Source organism: Mytilus trossulus, chromosome 5, assembly GCF_036588685.1.
Source record: "Mytilus trossulus isolate FHL-02 chromosome 5, PNRI_Mtr1.1.1.hap1, whole genome shotgun sequence".
NCBI lineage: Eukaryota > Metazoa > Mollusca > Bivalvia > Mytilida > Mytilidae > Mytilus > Mytilus trossulus.
Genome location: NC_086377.1, coordinates 12,417,093 through 12,441,347, shown reverse-complemented (window position 1 = coordinate 12,441,347; position 24,255 = coordinate 12,417,093). Strand labels below are relative to the sequence as shown.

The 24,255-nt window shown below is 33.2% G+C and overlaps 1 protein-coding gene across 11 annotated transcripts in view; it reads right to left on the bottom strand.

Annotated features, from left to right (window-relative positions):
- The window catches only part of LOC134718530 (phosphatidylinositol 4-phosphate 5-kinase type-1 alpha-like), a 39,657-nt gene extending 20,411 nt beyond the window's left edge, over positions 1-19,246 (bottom strand). For 8 of the 11 annotated variants that reach the window (XR_010107407.1, XM_063581123.1, XM_063581128.1 and 5 more), the window contains exons 1-13: positions 18,963-19,246; positions 17,976-18,016; positions 17,173-17,304; positions 13,056-13,186; positions 12,149-12,266; positions 11,349-11,501; positions 10,591-10,650; positions 9,675-9,914; positions 7,011-7,088; positions 5,418-5,523; positions 3,784-3,798; positions 728-845; positions 47-179 (exon numbers count right to left, since the gene is read on the bottom strand). Coding sequence is in view for 10 of the 11 variants with exons in the window: in XM_063581123.1 (XP_063437193.1) it covers positions 47-179; positions 728-845; positions 3,784-3,798; positions 5,418-5,523; positions 7,011-7,088; positions 9,675-9,914; positions 10,591-10,650; positions 11,349-11,501; positions 12,149-12,266; positions 13,056-13,186; positions 17,173-17,304; positions 17,976-18,016; positions 18,963-19,035 (1,398 nt within the window). In the remaining variant the exon portion in view is untranslated. The remainder of the gene's footprint in view (positions 1-46; positions 180-727; positions 846-3,783; positions 3,799-5,417; positions 5,524-7,010; positions 7,089-9,674; positions 9,915-10,590; positions 10,651-11,348; positions 11,502-12,148; positions 12,267-13,055; positions 13,187-17,172; positions 17,305-17,975; positions 18,017-18,962) is intronic. The other 3 variants (XM_063581122.1, XM_063581121.1, XM_063581125.1) reach the window with 3 other exon arrangements.
- Positions 19,247-24,255: the final 5,009 nt, after the last annotated feature.

Below are 24,255 nucleotides of genomic sequence, written 5' to 3'. Positions count from 1 at the left end.
AACTATTCATTTGATGGTATATTATGGTATATTCTTGGAGACTTACCCCATCTATAACTATAGATTTCATGGTATGTTCAAGTTTTTTCTTCAGTCGGTAACTCTGTAATATATCTATTATACCAAGGAATATTAACAACCTTTCTCCTTTTGCATTTTTTGCAGGAATACCACCAGGCCTAAAAATAAACAAATCTATTAATAGAAAGATGCATGGTTTGAAACAAAATCATTGTATTATAATATTTCAATTGATCTAAAAATCTTAAACCTTATACAAATTACTACTGAATCTGTAATACACACTATTTATATAAAAATCTTCTTATATGTTTGCCCAATCCTTGTACGAAACCCCTGTCAATGATGATGTAACTCAAGGACAGAGTCAATAGCAGTGGAAAACTGTGCTATTCTACTGACATCTGTTGGCCCTACTCACCAAACTGGACCCCTGTCAATGATAGAAAACTGTGCTATTCTACTGACATCTGTTGGCCCTACTCACCAAACTGGACCCCTGTCAATGATAGAAAACTGCTATTCTACTGACATATATTGTCCCTCCTCACCAAACTGGACCCCTGACTTACGGTGTGTCTTCATCCTCCTCCTCATCATCATCATCTACATTTCTGGCCTGTATAGATTCTATAGCTGTGGAATAATTGGTATGTCTACTGACATCTAGTGCCCCTCCCCACCCTGTACAGAACCCCTGACTTACGGTGTATCTTCGTCCTCCTCATCATCATCATCTACATTTCTGGCCTGTATAGATTCTATAGCTGTGGAATAATTTGCCAGCCTTGTCTTCATTGACTTAGTTCTTGTTAATGAGGTACCTAAGGATAAAGATAAGGTAGGCATAAAATTCAATCCTTGTTATCACTACAGTGTATTATCATGTCATTATTATAATTACATTGTATTATTATTAAGACATTGTGCATTAAGTCTAGGTAGGCTTCAATATTATCCAAATGGTACACATCAACATGTTTATTTTCATCACAGACTTTATACTGTCACTTAATTAAAAAACTTGATATGCTGTACACAATTTGCTTAAAAACATGGTGTTTGTTTTATTTTCAAGCAAACCTAAGTAAATCCAATACATTTTATGCTCATTTCTCAAGAGTAAAAAATCAGTATTACTCCTAAAACTGACGAAAAATTATGTGTGTTATAAGCTTCCATGTGGAATCATAACAGGCAACATTAGTTCTCCACATATCAAAACAATATACAGTTTATGTTATCTTTTTACATCTTCATATATTTTTGTATTATTGTTCAAAGCAATTATTTGGCGAAATTATGAAACTTAAAAGAGTCATGAAATATAATTATATATACATGTATCTATAAGTAGGACTTAATTTCACTTATACTCTGGTGAGATGAAATCTGATGAATTTGGTTTTAGTTTTAATACTGTGGATTCATTATTTTCACATTGGATATCAATTTTTCATTGATTTGGTGGGTACAGTTGAACACGAATTTAAATGTAATAATTGCAAATTTTCTTTGACTTGAATGCAGAATTTTGCAAATCTGTGATAATAAATAAATCCAAAGTAGGTCAACATTAGTAAACAACTGTTCCATGACCAAGTAAACAAATAAAATTAACCAACAGTCTCTTGACCAAGTTCTATGAATTCAATATATCCCTGGTTATTGAAAGTTTAAGTTTAATAGGCATATTTCCAGATGAAGATGGATCAAGACATATAAAATTAAAAGTTTTATTTTATACTATAAATGGCCCTAACAGGACAAAACATGAAATTTCACCTTTTCAGAATCTAAACGATTGTGGGTAATCTCGTTACGTCATTGGTTTAATTTCCATTGTTTAAAACGTTTTAAAATATTACCCAGAATGCATTAGATTCAGACTAGGCTAATTGTTCAAAAGGGAAAACAAACTACCTGATCGATATCACAAACAATTAACAAACAAGGATTTAGCTATCAAATTGACAGCAAACTGGCTCTTCTGTGTTTTAGATAGGCTCATGGCTTAATTGACTTGGGACTCACTATTATTTGTCTCAACCCTTTACTCCATAATGATGCCTTTTGACGCCTCTCCCTTTACTCCATGGCGCCTTTTGACGCCTGTGTAGTACCTCAGGCTCAGTTGAAAGGTTTTGAATACGAAATGTCTGCATTAGACTTAATAAAATTTGTATCCAAAATGAAAAGGATATTCATAAGAATATCTGACTTAAATTTATTTGATGAAATATTTGTTTTTTGCAATGCATTAATACTTTCAGGCATATTTTCAGCATTTTATTGAAAAATCCTATGCGAATCAAGTTTGCGAACAACAAATTTCCATTAACATGATTAAGGAAAGGGTTAAGTTTATAAATGATTGATATACTAACTAATAGCATTAGGTCTGTACTATACTAGCTTCTAAATAAAAAATAGTAACAATAATAATTGTAATAAAGCCAAGCTTTAGAATTATAATTATTTTTTTTATATAAAGATAAAAAGAATAGCATTAGACAACTGTATGTTTTAGTGTCAACTTTAACTCACTTTTAATATAAAATGAAAGTAAACAATTATATAGTTTTTTTCAGGGTATGATTGATTGATTGATGTTAAACCCCACTCTCAGCACCATTGTTTATTTTGCAGCAGTAAGTTTTAATTGGTGGAAGAAGCAAGACACTCTGGGAATAAATCACCAATCAACGACGGGAAACCATCCAATAGGCAGATCTGGGGGTGGTCCTGGGGGCCCGCCTCCACCTTTTGTGGGAAAAATTTGGTTGATTATATAGGGAATCATTTAAGCATGACTGGAGCTGGCCCCCTTATGTCAGTCAGCAGCCCCCTCCCCCTTAGGAAAAGTTCTGGATCCGCCACTGCATGATGATCCTTGTCAATTGAGATAGTTGATTTGCAATATGTGGGGTTTAAATTCTCTACCTCAGTCAAACTACAGAGACCACTCAGTCACCAAGGGTCCCTAGGTATACTAAGAAATTTGATGTACAGATGGAAATTTTGAATCATTTACTTTAGGACAATATATCATGTATATACATGTAGTTCAGAATTTATCATGTTTAGTTAAAAGTTTCTGAGCAAGATTAAAATAGAAACTTGAATGGTCCCCAGTGCAATACAGTATTTCTGCACTGGAGGCAGTTACACTATAAAAATTAATTAAGCATTAATATACAACTGTCAAAGTGGATAAATATTATATTTGTGAAAGATTTGGGTGAGAAATCTGTTTCTTGGATTTTTATTTTTTAAATGATTTTCTAAAACAAAGTGTTCTTTCTGTGAGGTGTGACCAGCCATGGTCACCTTTTGTCTGTAGATGTGCAGTCATTGACCTTCAGCTTCAGGCAGTTGTCTCACTGGCAATCATACTACTTAAACAACCTTGACTACAAACGAGGGTCTAGCAAGGTCATTAGCAATCATACCAGATGACCACTGGTAAGGTCATTGGCAATCACACCAAATGTCTGTGATGTTAACATGAGTTTAGAATATTACCATTGATTCAAAACTGCACACACATTAAAAACAAAAGTCAGGCTCCATAATATTACCCATAATTCCATACTACAGACACATTTAAAACAAATCAAATTCAGGCTCCATAATATTCCCCATAATTCCATACTACAGACACATTAAGAACCAGGGATACATTTATTATAATATTACCCCAAAATAAAAGTTATATATTAGTACCCAACACCACTGATTAGTAATATGTTTAATACTAACTCTCTCCATTGGAGTCTAAAATAAAAACAAATTTATCAAAGACCTCAAAGTACTATAAGAAAACCAATTCAAACATTGAAAAAATTGAACAGAAATTTAAAAAAGTTGAAATTAGCAGTTGTTCATTATCAGTCAGAACAACTTATAGTGTTATTAATTGAATTCATAAATTAAAAGATCCATATTCAATATGGTCTTATTTCTTCACTGGTTAAGTTTGACAATAAGAAAGAGTGCTTAAAACTAGTGATGAAAACATCCTACCAACATTATAAAATAAGTTATGACAATTCTACACAATTAACGCTACGTATTAGTTCAGGTTTAGATATTAAACTTATGAGTTATCATATATGGTGACATTTTGTATGTATGGTATATGTTCTCTCCCTGACTATTTCTATTGATTTTTAAATCTTAAAATTTGTGTTTTTAAACATCAATACATAAAAGTAATCATTCTATATGGTCCCTTAAAATTTGTTGTTTAAAAAAATAACTGTCATAAAATACAAACAGTTAATATTAATAACAATAAAGATTTGCAGTGATTTAGATTTACTTTCAAATTTTGAGAGTATAATTTTTCATCAAACAGAAAAGAGATTTTAAGCATGTGAAAAGAATGAAGATCATAACTAGAAGGGTTAATTAAACAGGTATTTATATTCTTTATAATTTTTGTAAGCTTAAGGTGGTACCCAACACCTTGACTAAAATTTATTTGGCTCGTTTAATTTTCATAAAATTTTGACAAAATATTTATTTTGACCCTTTGACAAAAACATGAAAATTTCAAAAAAATTGAACCAACCAATTCATCAGAAAAGTTACACTGATTATATAGCAGTTTGACAAACACTAATTTTGATCATTGAGAAGCTTTATATTCCCTGAACAACACAACGTAATTAAAACGTTTGGCTGATTTTAAAGAGTTATCTCCCTGTAGTGTTAGGTACCACCTTAATACAGTACATGAAATGTTAATATTGTTTAGGTCCTTTTTGGGGGGTGTTATATATGATTCCACATTGCATTTTAAATCCATTCAGCTTGAGTACTAATGTAATTATTAGATTACTAATTGTTATTGTTTCTATTTAGTTGATTGATTGATGTTTGCTTTACGCCACATCAGCATTTAAAGACTAAATAATAATCTGGGTAATCAGTTTTATTGGGAAATATATCATAAAATTGAGAATGGAAATGGGGAATGTGTCAAAGAGACAACAACCCGACCAAAATAAAAAAACACAACAGCAGAAGGTCACCAACAGGTCTTCAATGTAGCGAGAAATTCCCGCACCTGGAGGCGTCCTTCAGCTGGCCCCTAAACAAATATATACTAGTTCAGTGATAATGAATATAAGTAATGTTGACTTCAATATCGACCTAACATACAAGATAATAAACTTATGTATTATTTCTCGTTCTTTTTAAATATAAAACAAAGGTAAGGCTTATCATATTTTCAAGCAAGCAAATTTAACCTCATCCATTTTAAACACACTCAGTTAAGCTGAAATTAGCATGATTCATGTGCTTTTTTTTAAATAAAATTTTAACAAAAACTCTAGTATCTAGATTACTACTATATATATCTATGTTAGTTTGTTAGTAAAGCACACCTGTTTTATTTATGGGTTTAGCACCTGAAGAATCTGCCTCTGGAGACGGACCGTCTAATGTTGGAATGTCTGTATGATCTGCCCCGGAATCTTCTCGTGTTCTTCCCTATAATGTATAATTGGATTATATCTAATGAAATTTCCAAAACATTTAACTTGTTGTTAATCCATTACAATTTCACAACTGAATTATCTCCCCTTCAATTTATTATTTCTTTATAAGAGTTCTTTTTCTTATGACCCAACATTTCAAGTCACTATTTTGAATGAAACTTGCAAATTGACTGGTCAAATTAATGGTTGGGCCCCCACTATCATGTTTAAAGCCACCACATTCTAAATGTGCTTGTCCAAAGTCAACAGCCTGTAATTCAGTGGTTGTCATTTGTTGCTGTGTAACTTATTTGTTTTTTCTTCATACTTTGTACATAATTAAGGCCGTTGGTTTTCATATTTTAATTGTTTTACTTATGTCTTTTCAGTGGCTTTTATAGCTGACTATCAACTATGCTGTATGTGTTTGCTCATTGTTAAAGGTTGTACAGTGACCTATAGTTGTTAATTTCTGTGTCATTTTGTCTCTTGTGAATAGTTGTTTCATTGGAATCATACCAGAACTTCTTTTTTATATGGTCAGCTTCAGTTGAAATTAACTTTTCATTATGCAGTCATACATAGTCAAAACTAAGTTTGCAATTCATCATCTAAAACTTAAGGTGGTACCCAACACCATCACTAAAATTAATTTGGCTCGTTTAATTTTCATCAAAATTGTGGGCCAAATAAATCTTTAACAAAACTATCAAAATTTCCAAAATTTTGAACCAATCAGAAAAAAATACACTGGTTAAATATAGCAGTTTGACAAAACACTAATTTTGATCATTGAGAAGCTTGAATAGTCCTTTTACAACACAACGTATTTAAAACGTTTAGCTGATTTTAAAAGAGTTATCTCCCTGTAGTGTTAGGTACCTCCCTTAAGTTGTCAATACTTTGAAAACAATAGACATGTGAGTAAGTATTTGATTGTAAATGATTATTATATTTGTTCAAGAAATTTTCACAATTTTTTAACAATTTCAGTTCTGATAGAAATTGACCTCATGCAAGTGAATATCAAAACATTTGTTAAACTATGTGAAGTTGAACAAATGTCTTCAGAAAGTCTGTAACTGTTTGAAAATTGACTTTATGTAAGAACCCTACAAAACAGACCAAAATTCATCTTTTTTTTTCCCATTTGAATATTCACAAATCTATCAAAGTCATATATACATGCACTTGCATTATTTCATGATTTTCAGAATATAAATATGTGTATAGAGGATCAGAACCGTGAACAAACATGTACACACACTTTTCAGCATACAGCCTGTAGGTTTAAAGGGGGGGGGGGTGCTTTTTCAATGTGTTGTTAATATTGTTATCTGAGATAAATGTAAGCTGTTAACTGTTTCCAACCAACTTATTTAACTGTTATTAGCATTTTAGCATTTTTTGTTAAATGTTTTTGCCAAAATCGCGGTTTTGTTAACATGTTGCCCCCCTTTAAACTTTGTAAATCTTTTATAGTTGATAAAACTAACATACCTTTTCTCTCTCAGCTTGATCTAAGTTATATATACCCACTAACAAACTATAATCCATTATTTTAAAGCTTTCAAGTACCTAAAAATAGATATGATGCAACACATGAAGCAAAATAATGGTTCCATGTTTTTACTTTAGATTATGATTTATAAATGACTTAAATTGTCACGAAATAAACAGCTATTTCTAAATTCAAATATCCAAATGGTTTCTAGTAAGTTAACAAGTAGTTTCTTTGCCATGTTGAGTCAAGATAGTCATTCTAAAAAAGTTCTAGATTATATATAGATTCCACAACTGCAACAAGTGTATTACGATAATTTTCCATTCAAGACAGTTAAATTTTAATATCTAAAGCAATGTAAAGTGCGAGGCTTGCCGAGTTTTAAAAATAATTGAAATTTAACTGTTGAGAGTGGAGAAATACTGTAATTCACGAGTTACAGTGGTGGAATCTCATTGAATCTGTTTCTCTAATGATTTTTATTCTTCCTTTTCAAAGATTTGAGGAAATTTGTGCACTTTTGATGTCAAGTCATCAGGCATGGTTGCCTTTTTTCATGACATCACAATAAGAAAATTCTGAGAAAAAAAACAAAAAAATTTGACATCACAATTAAATTTCAACCAATCATTTGCTGAGAACAAATATTTCACTAGAGATTAGAAATATTTTTCTCACACCGGTCAGGAAATGTGAAAATAGCATGATTCAAAGAGAAGATTGTTTTCTCAAACTTATGTATTAAAACGATCTGTTAACTGCTTGGAGTGGATGTTCTCTTTTTCATACAACTATCTACAGAGCTTTGTCTTAATCTTATGCTTAATCATTATTAGTATACATCTTTTTTTCATGTAAAACACACCTGTTTTTCATGTACAAATGTAACATAGGGAATTTCTTTCTTATTGATTGCAAATTTTCGATAAGCCACTTTTTTGCAATCTGGCAGTGGTAACAATTAGAACAAAAAGCACTTGAGTTGTTGATATCTTGATTTTAGTTGCCATGGATACATTATTATTCATTAAATACCAATTTTCGTGGATTTCATGTCTTTTCAAAACCACTATTCAAATATCTACTAACATATCATTTTTTTTCAATCTATGAAAATTGGTACCAAGGATAATATATGAATCCCCAGTATTTTCATTTGGGTAACTGTCTCACTGGGGTATACCCAATATCTTCTTTATTTTGTAAAGCAATGATGCCCTAACACTTTGTATGTGAGTAGCCTGTAAATCAGTGTTAGTTGCTGAATAACATATTTAAATTTTATTCATTGTTTTTTTATTACATCAATCAGGTCTGGGCTTTGCTCATTGTTGAAGACCGTACGGTGACCTATAGGTGTTCATGTCTGTGTCATGTTGGTCTTTTGTAGATAGTTGTCTCATTGGCAATCATACCACATCTTCTTTTGTATATAGATTTTCTGCATTTTTTACTTTCCCTATGTTTCGTTTCTTTCTGTATGTATACATTATAACTTACCCGACAATCCCTTATAAGGGTCTTCATTAGAGGTTCCTGTATGTATATATTATAACTTACCCGACAATCCCTTATAAGGGTCTTCATTAGAGGTTCCTGTATGTATATATTATAACTTACCCGACAATCCCTTATAAGGGTCTTCATTAGAGGTTCCTGTATGTATATATTATAACTTACCCGACAATCCCTTATAAGGGTCTTCATTAGAGGTTCCTGTATGTATATATTATAACTTACCCGACAATCCCTTATAAGGGTCTTCATTAGAGGTTCCTGTATGTATATATTATAACTTACCCGACAATCCCTTATAAGGGTCTTCATTAGAGGTTCCTGTATGTATATATTATAACTTACCCGACAGTATATATTATAACTTACCCGACAATCCCTTATAAGGGTCTTCATTAGAGGTTCCTGTATGTATATATTATAACTTACCCGACAATCCCTTATAAGGGTCTTCATTAGAGGTTCCTGTATGTATATATTATAACTTACCCGACAATCCCTTATAAGGGTCTTCATTAGAGGTTCCTGTATATATATTATAACTTACCCGACAATCCCTTATAAGGGTCTTCATTAGAGGTTCCTGTATGTATATATTATAACTTACCCGACAGTCCCTTATAAGGGTCTTCATTAGAGGTCCCTGTATGTATATATTATATCTTACCCGACAATCCCTTATAAGGGTCTTCATTAGAGGTTCCTGTATGTATATATTATAACTTACCCGACAGTCCCTTATAAGGGTCTTCATTAGAGGTCCCTGTATGTATATATTATAACTTACCCGACAATCCCTTATAAGGGTCTTCATTAGAGGTTCCTGTATGTATATATTATAACTTACCCGACAGTCCCTTATAAGGGTCTTCATTAGAGGTCCCTGTATGTATATATTATAACTTACCCGACAATCCCTTATAAGGGTCTTCGTTAGAGGTTCCTGTGTGTATATTATAACTTACCCGACAGTCCCTTATAAGGGTCTTCATTAGAGGTTCCTGTATGTATATATTATAACTTACCCGACAATCCCTTATAAGGGTCTTCATTAGAGGTTCCTGTATGTATATATTATAACTTACCCGACAATCCCTTATAAGGGTCTTCATTAGAGGTTCCTGTATGTATATATTATAACTTACCCGACAGTCCCTTATAAGGGTCTTCATTAGAGGTTCCTGTTTGTCCTTTTCCAGATATATCCCATCGGCATGTATATTTATAAAGTCTAAGTCTTTGTACACAGGAACTGATTTTTCACGCTCGTGTTTGGATGCTTTTCGTTTATAAGTACTTCCTTTTAAATCATATTTTTCAGACATTTTCACTGTTGTTGGAAGTAAATTGTTCATCACAACGAATCGAATGTTTTTACCACCACACTGAAAGACACAAATCATTGTTAACAAGACTTTAATATTTGTTAAAATGTGTCATGGGCAAATCACTACCTTTAATATATATATATATACTGCAGCTGTGATATTTGACCAGTCAAATTACATTGACTGTATAAGATATGTAATATACTAGTCGCTGAACATATTTAGCCTAGTTTATGATCTTGACAAGGTGTTTCAGTAGAGTTTTACTTATGATGTTTTTTAAAATACAGGTTTGCAGAATTTACTGGTCACTCCAACTTTTAAATGATTGTCTTTTTTTGAAGTTTAAGGAGTTGCAGTATATAAATATAAATTTTACTAGCCAAAAAACATGATAGAATAGGTGAAAATACAAAATTTTACCTTCAAATACTTACTTCACATAGTTTTTTTCACTTTTTATCTCGTCCCTAACAAATGATTTATTGTTTTCGTTCATGTGTTTGTGTTTTTGCCTTTAATGAATTGTATGCTTTTCTTCATTCATAGACCTTATAATGCCTATAACTAAACAGTATGGGTTTTGCTTATTGTTGAAGGTCATACAGTGCCCTTTAGTTGATCATTTTTCTCTGATCTTTGGTGGATAGCTGTCATGTCACTATGTCATTATTTCGGAAATAAAATCTAATAAACAATACTTATCTTTTACTGGTTTTAACTAAATACCTACCTGGTAACAGTATAGACCATAAAACTTGGGTAACAATGTACAAGGATTCTGGTTTAAATTCTGTAAGATAAAATCAAAGATTGAAATGTGTACAAAATAAATTAAAGGTCATGTCATTAACAAATACATCTTGTCAAAACATTGATTTAAATAAACAAATTGTATTAATTTTTTTTTTTTTAAGTTTTATTACAGTCATAAATTAAGGAACAGGAAAAAATCTTTTCAGAATTAATTGCCAACAAAATGAATCATTAGATACCATCTTTTTGATTGAGGAAAATATTCAGCTTCATTCAACATGTGAATTAAAATATATTTCATGTTCACATCAATTGCCCTAACATAATTTTTTATCAGTCGTGTCAGTAGGAAGGGAAAAAAAGATTTCTAATGATAATTTTGTTTTTCACTTCCTCCTTTATATTCTAAGAACCGATTTGCAACAAAATAAATCATAAATTAACATCATTTTGTTTAAGATAAAATTTCAGCTTCTTAAACATGTGAAATAGAAAAAATGCAACATCCTTCTTATATTTTTAACCAAAAATGGTTATTTTCTATTAAATCTCATGTTTCTATATATTTCTTGTTTCCCTTCCAATATCCTAACATTTTGCATGTTTCAATTCTCTTAAATTACTACCATTTGTAAAGGTCTTTATTATTTCATTATTTCAGCATGAGAATTCTGTTGTTTTTTTGTATTTTTAATATTTTATTTTATAGTTTACTAGTTACGTTATGTATCTCACCATATAATAGCCTGGTAAAAGTTTCTGTAAGAAGTCAGCTTCTTTATGCTGTACTGTCTTTATAATAAATTCATCATCATTTGTCAGGTAAAAAATGCTTCCACTGGCACCAGGGTTAGATAACTCCTTCAGAGCTTCATCACAACACGATAACTATAATAAGATACAAATATTAATTCATTTGGGTAAGTTAACCTCTTCAGATCCCCAGCATCAAATGTAAATGAACTCAACATCTAGACTAAATTTTGGTATGCAGTGTTCTAGCTACAAAGTTTGAACAGGGCACAGCACCCGCCTTAATTTATTGACACCTGTGCCTTTTTTCTGCCGTCCCTCAGACGCCCTGCCGTTTTATTTGACGGAAAATCAACAACTTCTGCCTTTGAAATACGGGTAAATTCGTAATTCTTCCATGAACAGGAAGTTCAGCTACCTGTCAAATCTTATGAAAAATTTCTGATGGCAATAATTTAAGTATATCACACATAATCTTTTCCTGACTCGAACAATTCACATGAATTACATAAAAAGGCTTTATTAGTATATGAACAGAAAATTTAAGTTTTTTAACTTTTAAGAATAGAAATTGGTTGGGCCCCTAAATTTCATCTGGGCCCCTGAAAAAAATATTTTAGGGGACAGCTGGCCCCTGGAGAAAAAGATTTAATTTTAGTCCCTGATCTTTCTTTTCATGAACCAGTCAGACACATTCTTTTTAAGAAAAACATCAGAAAGATCTCCCCTTCTAAAAAACAGATATGTAGACAGTAAACATATCACATATATTTCTTACTTACCAAAAAATCATCTGGCTGGATTCCAAACAATTCACGAAAATAACGAAATGCAATTGGTGCGTATGTTTTGAATCGAAAATCACTCAGATGATGAGCTGGGGTCAAATTACTGCCTTCTCTGAAAATATATAAAATAGGAGTTGATTCAATTATTTTATTGCTTGACATACATGTGTATTAGAAAGATAAAAAAATGGACATGATGATATCTATTTATAACTTTTTATCCTATATTTACAGACAAGAAACAAGGATCTACTATCATAACTATAGTAACATGCAATTTGTATTTACATTGTGTCATAGATTAAGTTTATTAGTTCAGTGTATGTTTACTTGTATTTGTTAATATGTCTTTTGAGTAAAGCCATTTCAAAGGATATTTTGGAGGGTGTGTTCATATGTTGTAGTGTTCTCCTATTGTTTCAGGTTAGGATGAAGGTTGACACCTGTTAAAACATTTATACCCACTTCATTTATTTGCATCTGTTATAAGTCAGTGGTTGTTGTTCAGTGGCAGATCCAGAAATGTTCATAAGTGGAGGCCCTTTGACTGCCTAGGAGGGGGCTGCTCTGGTCATGCTCCAGTGATTCCCAATATAAGCAACCCCCCCTCCCCCTAAATCCACCGCTGTTGTTTGTTGATGTGGTTTATAAGTGTTTCTTGTTTTTCAATTTTCATACAGATAAGACCGTGGATTTTCCTGTTTGAATGGTTTTGCACTATTCCTTTTTGAGGTCCTTTATAGCTTGCTGTTCAGTGTGTCATGTATTAAAGGCTGTACTTTGACCTATAATGGTTTACTTTTATGAATTTTTACTTGGTTCCAGAGTTGACTCATTGGCAATCATACAACATCTTCTTATAACTATTGACACTTTGAACCCAAATTTTCCATGTACTTACGAAGGAAAGAAGACACTTTCTACAACAGCAAAGTCCTGCATGAGAACGTCCCTCTCTGGCTTAGATGACAAACCTCCCACGCTCTGTCCAATACCCAACTGTATGGCAGCCATTAACTCGGACGTAGGTTTCTACAAAATACAATTCCAACATTCTGAACACTGTGTGACATATCAACTAAGGAATGTTAAAAGGTGGCAGAGTCAATTGAGAATTTGACAGTCACTTTTGTCGTTTAACTAAGATTTTTTTTGCTAAATTAGTGTAAATCATAAATTTTATAGTCGACGCCCTGCGAATAATTTTCAATAATTGAAGGATCGATAGAAACCTAAAGAAGGACTAACAATGCCAAGCAGTCAGTTAAACAGATGCATTAGTTTTTATTGTCAGAGGAAGCTGGAATACCTTAAGAAACACATACAATCAGTTGGATAACTGACAATCAATTACGTATCTGACATATGCAGGCTTAAAACTCACAACACCAGTGTTGAAAGGCTATGAAAGAGTTGTGTAATTTAGGTAAATTTATATTTAGATCTTTTAAGCTTAGACATGTTAGATCTGAAATGTTAAAACAATGTTTTTTTATTACTACAACACCTTCTGCTATTCTGTCACATAGTTTGTGTTCATATATGTATTATTGATGAAGTATTAACCCTTTCAACGCTATACACGGCATATGCCGCGATGACATACGCCGTCCGCCACTGCTATTCCCGGCATATGCCTCGATGACAACGGATTTTTCATAAGGACTCTTAAACCATTCGGTTTTCATTCGGGTCCTCTCTAATTTTTCCTTGTATGAATCGAGGATATACAAGGTCTCATTTGTGCTTGAAATCCCGACAATTTTTATTGTAAAATCATGCAGTAGAAGGAAAATTGAAGGAAAATAAAAACAAATATTTTGAAAAATGCAAATGGCGGAAATCGGAAACGAAGCTGTAAATATGGAAATATTTCAGCATTTCTATGGGGAAACTTACAACGAGGATTAGTTAAAATGTTTCTTGTTACCTCAATGTGTTTATTACATTCAATTCGTCTGGGAAATATAATTTGATCGATCATTACGAGACGTAGAAAAAGGGGGGAAAACGGAGCTTGACTGAAAATTTTGAGAACGGAGCCACTGATTTGTGCCACGATTACATAATCTGTTGTGTATGGTGCAATTCGCTACGGAATTGAGCAGTTGATGTCTTCTTTATTATATGGCAGATAAAACAACAAAATAGATGAAGACTAAAAGTAGTTTTTATTCAAAATTTAACACAAATGTAATAAATTACACCTTTTACCTGTTAATTACCTGAAAATGCAGGTAACCTGATAAAAATTTTACTGAAATAACTGCCTAACATTACAGTTCATACTCTCCTGAGCATTTTTCATGCAATAACTTTCTCTGTATCTCTTATAATAAACTAGAGGCTCCAAAGAGCCTGTGTCGCTCACCTTGGTCTATGTGAATATTAAACAAAGGAAGCAGATGGATTCATGACAAAATTGTGTTTTGGTGATGGTGATGTGTTTGTAAATCTTACTTTACTAGTCTTGCTGCTTACATTTATCTCTATCTATAATGAACTTGGCCCAGTAGTTTCAGTGGAAAATGTTAATAAAAATTTACAAATTTTATGAAAATTGTTAAAAATTGACTATAAAGGACAATAACTCCTTAGGGGGTCAATTGACAATTTCGGTCATGTTGACTTATTTGTAAATCTTACTTTGCTGCACATAATTGCTGATTACAGTTTATCTCTATCTATAATAAAATTTAAGATAATAACCAAAAACAGCAAAATTTCCTTAAAATTACCGATCCAGGGGCAGCAACCCAACAATGGGTTGTCAGATTCATCTGAAAATTATAGGGCAGATAGATCTTGATCTGAGTAATAATTTTACCCCGTGTTGGATTTGCTCTAAATGCTTTGGTTTTTGAGTTATAAGCCAAAAACTGCATTTTACCCCTATGTTCTATTTTTAGCTATGGCGGCCATCTTGATTTGAAAGTCGGGTCACCCGACACATTTTTAAAACAAGATACCCCAAAGATGATGATTGCCAAGTCTGGATTAATTTGGCCCAGTAGTTTCAGAGGAGAAGATTTTTGTAAAAGATAACTAAGATTTACGAAAAATGGTTAAAAATTGACTATAAAGGGCAATAACTCCTAAACGGGTCAACTGACCATTTCGGTCATGTTGACTTATTTGTAAATCCTACTTTACTAAACATTATTGCTGTTTACAGTTTATCTCTATCTATAATAATATTCAAGATAATAACCAAAAACTGCAAAATTTCCACAAAATTACCAATTCAGGGGCAGCAACCCAACAACGGGTTGACCGATTCATCTGAAAATTTCAGGGCAGATAGATCTTGACCTGATAAACATTTTTACCCTGTCAGATTTCCTCTAAATGCTTTGGTTTTTGAGTTATAAGCCAAAAACTGCATTTTACCCCTATGTTCTATTTTTTGCCGTGGCGGCCATCTTGGTTGGTTGACAGGGTCACGCCACACATTTATTAAACTAGATACCCCAATGATGATTGTGGCCAAGTTTGGTTCAATTTGGCCCAGTAGTTTCAGAGGAGAAGATTTTTGTAAAAGATAACTAAGATTTACGAAAAATGGTTAAAAATTGACTATAAAGGGCAATAACTCCTAAACGGGTCAACTGACCATTTCGGTCATGTTGACTTATTTGTAAATCCTACTTTACTAAACATTATTGCTGTTTACAGTTTATCTCTATCTATAATAATATTCAAGATAATAACCAAAAACTGCAAAATTTCCACAAAATTACCAATTCAGGGGCAGCAACCCAACAACGGGTTGACCGATTCATCTGAAAATTTCAGGGCAGATAGATTTTGACCTGATAAACATTTTTACCCCATGTCAGATTTCCTCTAAATGCTTTGGTTTTTGAGTTATAAGCCAAAAACTGCAGTTTACCCCTATGTTCTATTTTTAGCCGTGGCTGCCATCTTGGTTGGTTGACTGGGTCACGCCACACATTTTTTAAACTAGATACCCCAATGATGATTGTGGCCAAGTTTGGATTAATTTGGCCAAGTAGTTTCAGAGGAGAAGATTTTTGTAAAAGATTACTTTAATTTACGAAAAATGGTTAAAAATTGACTATAAAGGGCAATAACTCCTAAACGGGTCAACTGACCATTTTGGTCATGTTGACTTATTTGTAGATCTTACTTTGCTGAACATTATTGCTGTTTACAGTTTATCTCTATCTATAATAATATTCAAGATAATAACCAAAAACTGCAAAATTTCCACAAAATTACCAATTCAGGGGCAGCAACCCATCAACGGGTTGACCGATTCATCTGAAAATTTCAGGGCAGATAGATCTTGCCCTGATAAACATTTTTACCCCATGTCAGATTTCCTCTAAATGCTTTTGTTTTTGAGTTATAAGCCAAAAACTGCATTTTACCCCTATGTTCTATTTTTAGCCATGGCGGCCATCTTGGTTAGTTGGCCGGGTCACCGGACACATTTTTTAAACTAGATACCCCAATAATGATAGTGGCCAAGTTTGGTTTAATTTGGCCCAGTAGTTTCAGAGGAGAAGATTTTTGTAAAAGTTAACAACGACGACGGACGACGGACGACGACGGACGCCGGACGCAAAGTGATGGGAAAAGCTCACTTGGCCCTTCGGGCCAGGTGAGCTAAAAAGATACAGCAGTCTGAAAAGGAATATACTGTTCTAATGAATGAACACACAAAAAATGCAGCAGCAGCAACCATTTTTCTATTTTTTTGTGTAGCGTTGAAAGGGTTAAATCTACAGGTCCCAGAGCTCAATTTTAGGTTTTTTTTAGTTATATATTCTGTTGGCCTGATGTGTACAAACACAAGAGTAGTTCTACCAGCCTGGGCTGCAAGGGCTGCCACTCAGCGTGAAGACTGCCTGTACTTTTTATATACAAAGATAAAAATAGAATATAATGACCACCTATAAAATATCTGCCTTTTTATAAGTGACCCTTCCTGTGTGATGGTCCACTCTCCTGTGTCTATGATGTATAGAATATAATGACCACCTATAAAATACCTTTTTATAAGTGACCATTCCTGTGTGATGGTCCACTCTTCTGTGACCAATCTTCTTTTCTCTGTCTTTACCAGCATGTATACTACTTGACGGCCTCAGTGTATCTGTAGCCATGTTTTGGTTTGTCTGGGGCTAAAATTAAACAATTGGAGATATTTTTATTTCTTTAGACAAAATTCTCAATGATATAAATAGCATGATTTGATCACCTAGGTCTCTATATGAGCATTTCAAATATGGACCATCTCAAACATTTTTGACTAGAATAAAATGTTAATGTGTACAATAATCTGTTATTTGTTGGTCTTGTATTCATGATGACAAAAAAAAAATTCTGATTACAGTTTCTCAAGTATTACATGTATCACATATTGAATGAATTTCAAAAATGAAGATTGATGCAGTCTTTTAATGAATTTGTCAGTTAACATTGACTTCCCTGTTTTGACTTCACTCTAAACAAAACAATGCATGACTTCATAACTTGGTTGATCATGTTGATGTGTGTCATATTTTGATGGTATATTTGCTATGTCATGTATATATTGTAATTTCTTTAGTACATGTAGTACAATGTATAATTAGGCTTTTTGTTGTCTTTCCAATTGTTTTATGCATTTCCCTTTACGCCTTTTAAGTTTCTTCAAAAGTTTGAATTGTTAAAAGCCTTACAGTCATGATATTTGCTAACATCCCATGTTGTCTCTGGTGTATGTGTGTCTTATTATCAATCATACCACATGACTGGCCCATCTCAATATTTTTTTCATTCAATATAAAAAATTACTATAAAACGTACTAACCTCTAATGGTGATTGTTTATATATTTCTCTGGGCAATGTACCTGATAAATAAAACATTGACATTATTAAACATTAAAATAAACATAATAATTTAACCACTGTAGTTTTAATCATGATAATACTGTCATGACTGTGGAATTATAATCTTTTAATGCATAAATGTACTAATTATCATGATGAATAATAAAGGGAAATTCAAATTTTAGTGGTTATCAGATTTTGTGGTTTCAACAAACTCAAACATTTAAAACTGAATTGAACAAGATCATGAAAATAACACTGACTGTGGCAAACAGTAACCACAATATACATGATTTCAAATTGCTTTTTCCAGGAAAATATTGAGGCAACAAAAAATGTCATTACGCCACAATGTGCTATTAGAAGTTTTCCCCACATGCCCGAGGTCAATTTAGTAAGAGATGCAGAATCAAATCTAGAATCTCCTGTATTACTGTTCAGTGTTTTACCAACAATGACCTACAGAGGATCACCAGTGTTGTTTGTCCAAATAATTATGACGTCTTTAAAGGCTTACATAAAAAAATAATAAAAGCCTTTCAAAACGTCATAATTATTTGGACTACAGTGTTGTATACAGGAGCTCATTCTTTCCAGGAACAATCATGGAATGAAATACATGGTTTGTAGATTTCCGCTCAGTGTCCAGACTAGACTATAAATACATTAATTTAATAACAGACTTACATGTAGCATGGATATTATAATGTAAATATGCTTATAGTGTAGTAATTACTGCATCGAAGTCTTATATGGATAGATATGTGCCTTATATGTATATGGAAGTATTTTACATAACCATACATGTATCTTAAATTTGTTAATAATGTAAGACTTGTAAATATATATAATTTATTATGTCCCAACCTTAGAGTGTGTGTAATTTATGACATATCTTCCAACCTAAATAAGAGTTTCTGCAAAGAAATGATAAATGGAGTTGTGCAAATTATATGCGATATTCACCTTCTTTTTGAATATTTTGTAAGACAGGTTGATCATTATGTGTGGGGACGTTTTGGTCGACACTAGTCGCCATCTTCCGTGTATTCGATCGATTTCTTGTATATTTTTTGGTTGATTAAAGCTAAATCACTGTTTCTTTAAGCCATTGTGAGAGTGTTTAATTGTCTCAGGACCATTCAATCGACTACTATGCAAAAAGCGGCGTAAAATTCATAAAATTCCATCTTTCTGTCATCTAGATTATGGGGTGATAATTCCGGAAGTATCCAAACCGCATGCGCACACAGAAGGACAAATGTATTTCCGTAAACATAAAAGTTTGGCTCACCTGGTCACAGGTCACATCCTATCTATATCTCTATCTATATATTTCTGCACTCAGTCACAACTTTGACTATTACGTGCCGTTGCATGCGTGGCTTATTTGCAATTTAAAAGAAATAAATTTGCAGTAATATTACGTTACATTGCATTGGTGCTTAGAAAAAATAAATAAAGTAAAAATATAATTAGTTATCAAAAGTACCAGGATTTTAATTTTATACGCCAGACGCGCGTTTCGTCTACATAAGACTCATCAGTGACGCTCAGATCAAAATAGTTAAAAAGCCAAACAAATACAAAGTTGAAGAGCATTGAGGAACCAAAATTCCAAAAAGTTGTGTACAGTGTTTTAAATTTTTTCACCGTGGATTGTTATCCTATGTATATTTCTTGTCAAAACTATGTAAATGTTATGCAGATTTTAGAATATTTGTGAAAGAGCAGATAGAGAAATCTGCTTTTTGAAGCCGTCGACTGTTGTACAAAGGATTGCTGATGTAAGAAGTAGGTTCCATTACATACTATTCGGTATGTGGATAAAATGAAAACTTGTATGAATCTTTATTTGTTTGAATTTATTTAAAGTGGTTGGTATGTTTATGTCTTGTTCTACTGTCTGATTTAACAAGAAGATCTTTAGGGTAAATTGCTATGTGTTGGTGTATGACCTTATAGAATACCACTAGTCTTGTGTGTATACACCTCAGTTTTAATGTAGGCCACTGTAGGTGATCAAGCATGTTTGAGACAGAGCTGGTATTGTGATATTTATTACATGTGTAGCGAGCAGATCTGCGTTGGACCAACTCAATTTGGTTGATTTGACTTTTGGTGTGAGGGTCGATCCCAGACGCAAGAGCTTTACTCAAGCTTAGGTCTGACTAACGACATGTATGCCCTTTCTTTGATTTTTGGGGATGAAACTTTAAGGTTACGTTTTAGAAAATTAAGTTGTCTGTTTGCATTAGCTGTTACATTATTTATGTGTTTATTCCATTTTAGATCAGATTGGATGGTTATGCCTAAATATTTTGTAGCTGTTTCAGTTTGGAGGATGTGACCATGCAGGATGTAGTCATGGTTGACTGGTTTCTTTTTTTGTGTAATTCTACTTATGGAGCATTTGTCTGGATGGAATGACATTAACCAGTCTTTTTCCCATTGTGCCGCCGAATTTAAATCCTGTGGTAGTTTGGCAGCATGCTCTGAGTGTTTGATGTTTCTATAGATGATGCTGTCATCGGCAAATAATCTTAATCTGCTGTGTTGTAAATATTCTGGGAAATCGTTTATGTAAATGAGGAATAAAATTGGGCCAAGGACAGTTCCCTATGGCACCCCAGATGTTACCCCATTTTTTTCTGATTGTTCTCCATCTAGCATGACTGTTTATGTACGATTTTGTAAAAAGTCACCAATCCATTACTTGACTAGCTATGATATGCTCCGTTATTTTACAAAGTATACATCAGTGTTAATGAAATTGGCCTGTAATTTATGGCAGTGTTTTTGTCGCCTTTTTTGAATGCAGGACAGACATTTGCATGTTTCTAGTCTGTAGGTATTTTATGAGTGTTAATTGATTTTTGAAAGATGAGTGTGATGATAGGACTTAGATGATCTTTCATTTCCTTTAATACCTTCCCACATAGTTCATCAGGACCTGTGGCTTTATTCGGATTAATGTTGTGAAGAAGTTTGTTGACGCCCTTTTCTGATATTATAATTTCATTCATTTGTGGATCTTTTCTTGTTGACTTATTTTTACGGAGACATTTCCTTGTTGGTCTTTTGCTTTTTAAATTAAACGAGATACAACATACATGTATTTATTTAGAATTTGTCGTTAAAGGACAGTATATAACACATAAAAGAAGTTTATCTGACAGTGTTGATGTACAAAAAAAAAGTAAAATCACAAAACAGTTACTATGATACTGAACTTATACGAAAATCTATTCGGAAAGTCCATGATCACATGGATAGTCAAATATATAGTCAAAAGTTTCACAGAAGCTGATCATGCAGCTTTGATTTCACGTTTGTGATACTAGTAGGTAATGGTGACTACGATTAACGCCAAGTGATGGGGAAATTTCACAGGTCCGCAAAAAAATATGCGAAACTTCACGTAAATGCGCGTTCATTATCTAAAAGGGATACCATTTTATATATTTTTTTAATATATTTGAGTTCAAGCACGTATCATGACATACACAAGGTAAAAAGCGTGTGAGTGTCTTAAAAAAAAACAACATTTTGTAGTTTTAATCATGTAGCTCAAGTGTTATCCGAATTCCAAAAAGTTTGATTTTAATGCGAGTCGTGAGTTACTTACCGCTCTGCATAGACTAGTTTGCCTGTAAAAAAAAAAACCGGTCAATTTGATCATTTTCAGCCGTGACAGGAATCTCCTACCTCACACTGAAACCCTTGTAAAGCACTATACACAAATAACGATAAGGCAATATTTTGTGGCATGCATATGAGATAATATATTGACTTCGAATTGTTAGAATAGTTTATATGTTAAAGTTTTACATTTACATTTATACAATCTAAATTACATTAATGCTAGACATATATATCTGTGTCAACAGTTTATTCTTGATATATTTCCGATGATATTTATGCATTTATTTTAAGATGGTGGCTTGGGTCTTTATATAAACCTGTCATTGCATCTATGCATTATAAAAGGCCGCTAAACTAGGCCGATGGGATATTCCGGGATCCGTTTAGAAAAAAAGCATTATGCAAATGTTTGAATCTTTGAAAGAATTTAGGAATTTTTAAAAGTTTTGATTTTGTGGTTACAAAATCTTGTAATTTAACCAGGTATACTTATAGACTACGTTCTTAGCAATATTTACAAAAACGTTAATACCGACTAGGACAATTGCAAGCAAGCGTATTGTTATGCGTTTACTTTTCTACATTGGCTAGAGGTATAGGGAGAGGGTTGAGATCTCATCAACATGTCTAACCCCGCCGCATTTTTGCGCCTGTCCCAAGTCAGGAGCCTCTGGCCTTTGTTAGTCTTGTATTATTTCAATTTTAGTTTCTTGTGTACAATTTGGAAATTAGTATGGCGTTCATTATCACTGAACTAGTATATATTTGTTATGGAGCCAGCTGAAGGACGCCTCCGGAAGCGGGAATTTCTCGCTACATTGGTGACTTTCTTTTGTTGTTTTTCTATGGTTGGGTTGTTGTTTCTTTGACAAATTCCCAATTTCCATTCTCAATTTTAAGCTCTGACATATCTTACACATCGGAAGAAGAAGACAAAGAAATATCACAGAATAAAAAAAAAAACTATGATGACAAAAGAAAAAAAAGCATCTCTCATGCCGTTACTTTTTTTAATGAGTTTCACAATGGTGAGACTAATAATTTTATCCAATCTATAGTAGAAAATGACTGGGTTTTTTTTTTGCTGTAAATAGATATAAGAAGATGTGCATGGTATGACTGCCAATGAGACAACTCTCCATCCAAATAACAATTTATAAAAGTAATCAATTATAGGTTAATGTACGGCCTTCAACACGGAGCCTTGGCTCACACCGAACAACAAGCTATAAAGGGCCCCAAAATTACTAGTGTAAAACCATTCAAATAGAAAAACCAACGGTCTAGTCTATATCAAAAAACAAGAAACGAGAAACACATATAAATTACATAAACTGACGACAACTACTGTGCATCAGATTCATGTAAGTATATATTATTTGTTACTTAAAGTAATTGTCCTGGTTCTCATGTTTCCGCAAAATAAATTGTAAATTATTAGATATTCAAAATAATATATAATCAAGGTAACGGTCAATAGGATCTTTACTAAGTTTGGCCTTTAATTGCATGTGATTGATAACATTACAGGATCAAAACTGTATGCTATTCACACATTGCCGATTATTTCTCCCGTTTGAGATCAGACAGCAATACGACACGAAAAGTGAAAAAGTCGATAGGATTAGTATCATCAATTATCTGGAATGTCTGAACGCAGTCGTTTTAGTTCGTAACAGATTCCTTCTGGTCGGGAAGGGTCCAAATAGTTCGGCAAGCACCCCGACAGATAGGTGCGTCCCATAACATTCGGGGAAACTCAGCCGATTTTGTCTAGTCGGATTACAATCGTGCCTATGTCATGACAGATTCTGCTGTATCGGATCGAATTCCTAACAATGTTCTGTGTATTCGGGACGGTGTCCTGTGGAACCGGAATGATCTGGAGAAATTTTTCATTGCTGTTTTTCTGCCGATTGAGTCCAGATTGCATCCAGATCTTGTCGATTGCGAACCGTTTTTGCCGAAACCGTTCCGAAACAGTCCCGTTATTAATTCTAACTTCGTCAATGATACCCACGACAAATACAGACTACAATACGCCTGAGACCAGACAAAGCCGTTTGCAATGCGATAGAGCGGACCGTGATAGGATTACGTTCCGACAGTACCTGATCATCCCGAGTATGGCGATCGACAGTTTTCGAACGGATAACTTCCGTCAGCTTCGGTTCACTGTCTTGTCACTATCTGATCTCTGTCGGATTACATTCGGTAGAATCGGGACGCAGTCTAGACAGACTCGGTCGAATTTTACCTGGCGAAAGATACAAATCGGATTAGAAGCGGATTTAGAACGGAATTATCGGGATACATACGCTTGGAATCGGTTGAATATCGACGCTTCCTGAATAATATCTGATTGTTTTCGTGATTAATTTTTTTTTTTACAAAAATTAAAGTTTGAATTTCCATCCACGATTCATAGGATCTTGATCAGACTTTTAATAAATTTTAATCGGAAATGGTCCTGTTAAGGACGGCAGTAAAACTCGGGAATGTGTGACCCCAGCTTAAAGGACGCAATAACAGAGGTGGCCATAAGAATATATACATATTATCAAGTAGAAATTAAATTACATTTGTAATCATCTCTTCAAAGTTTCAGTAAGAG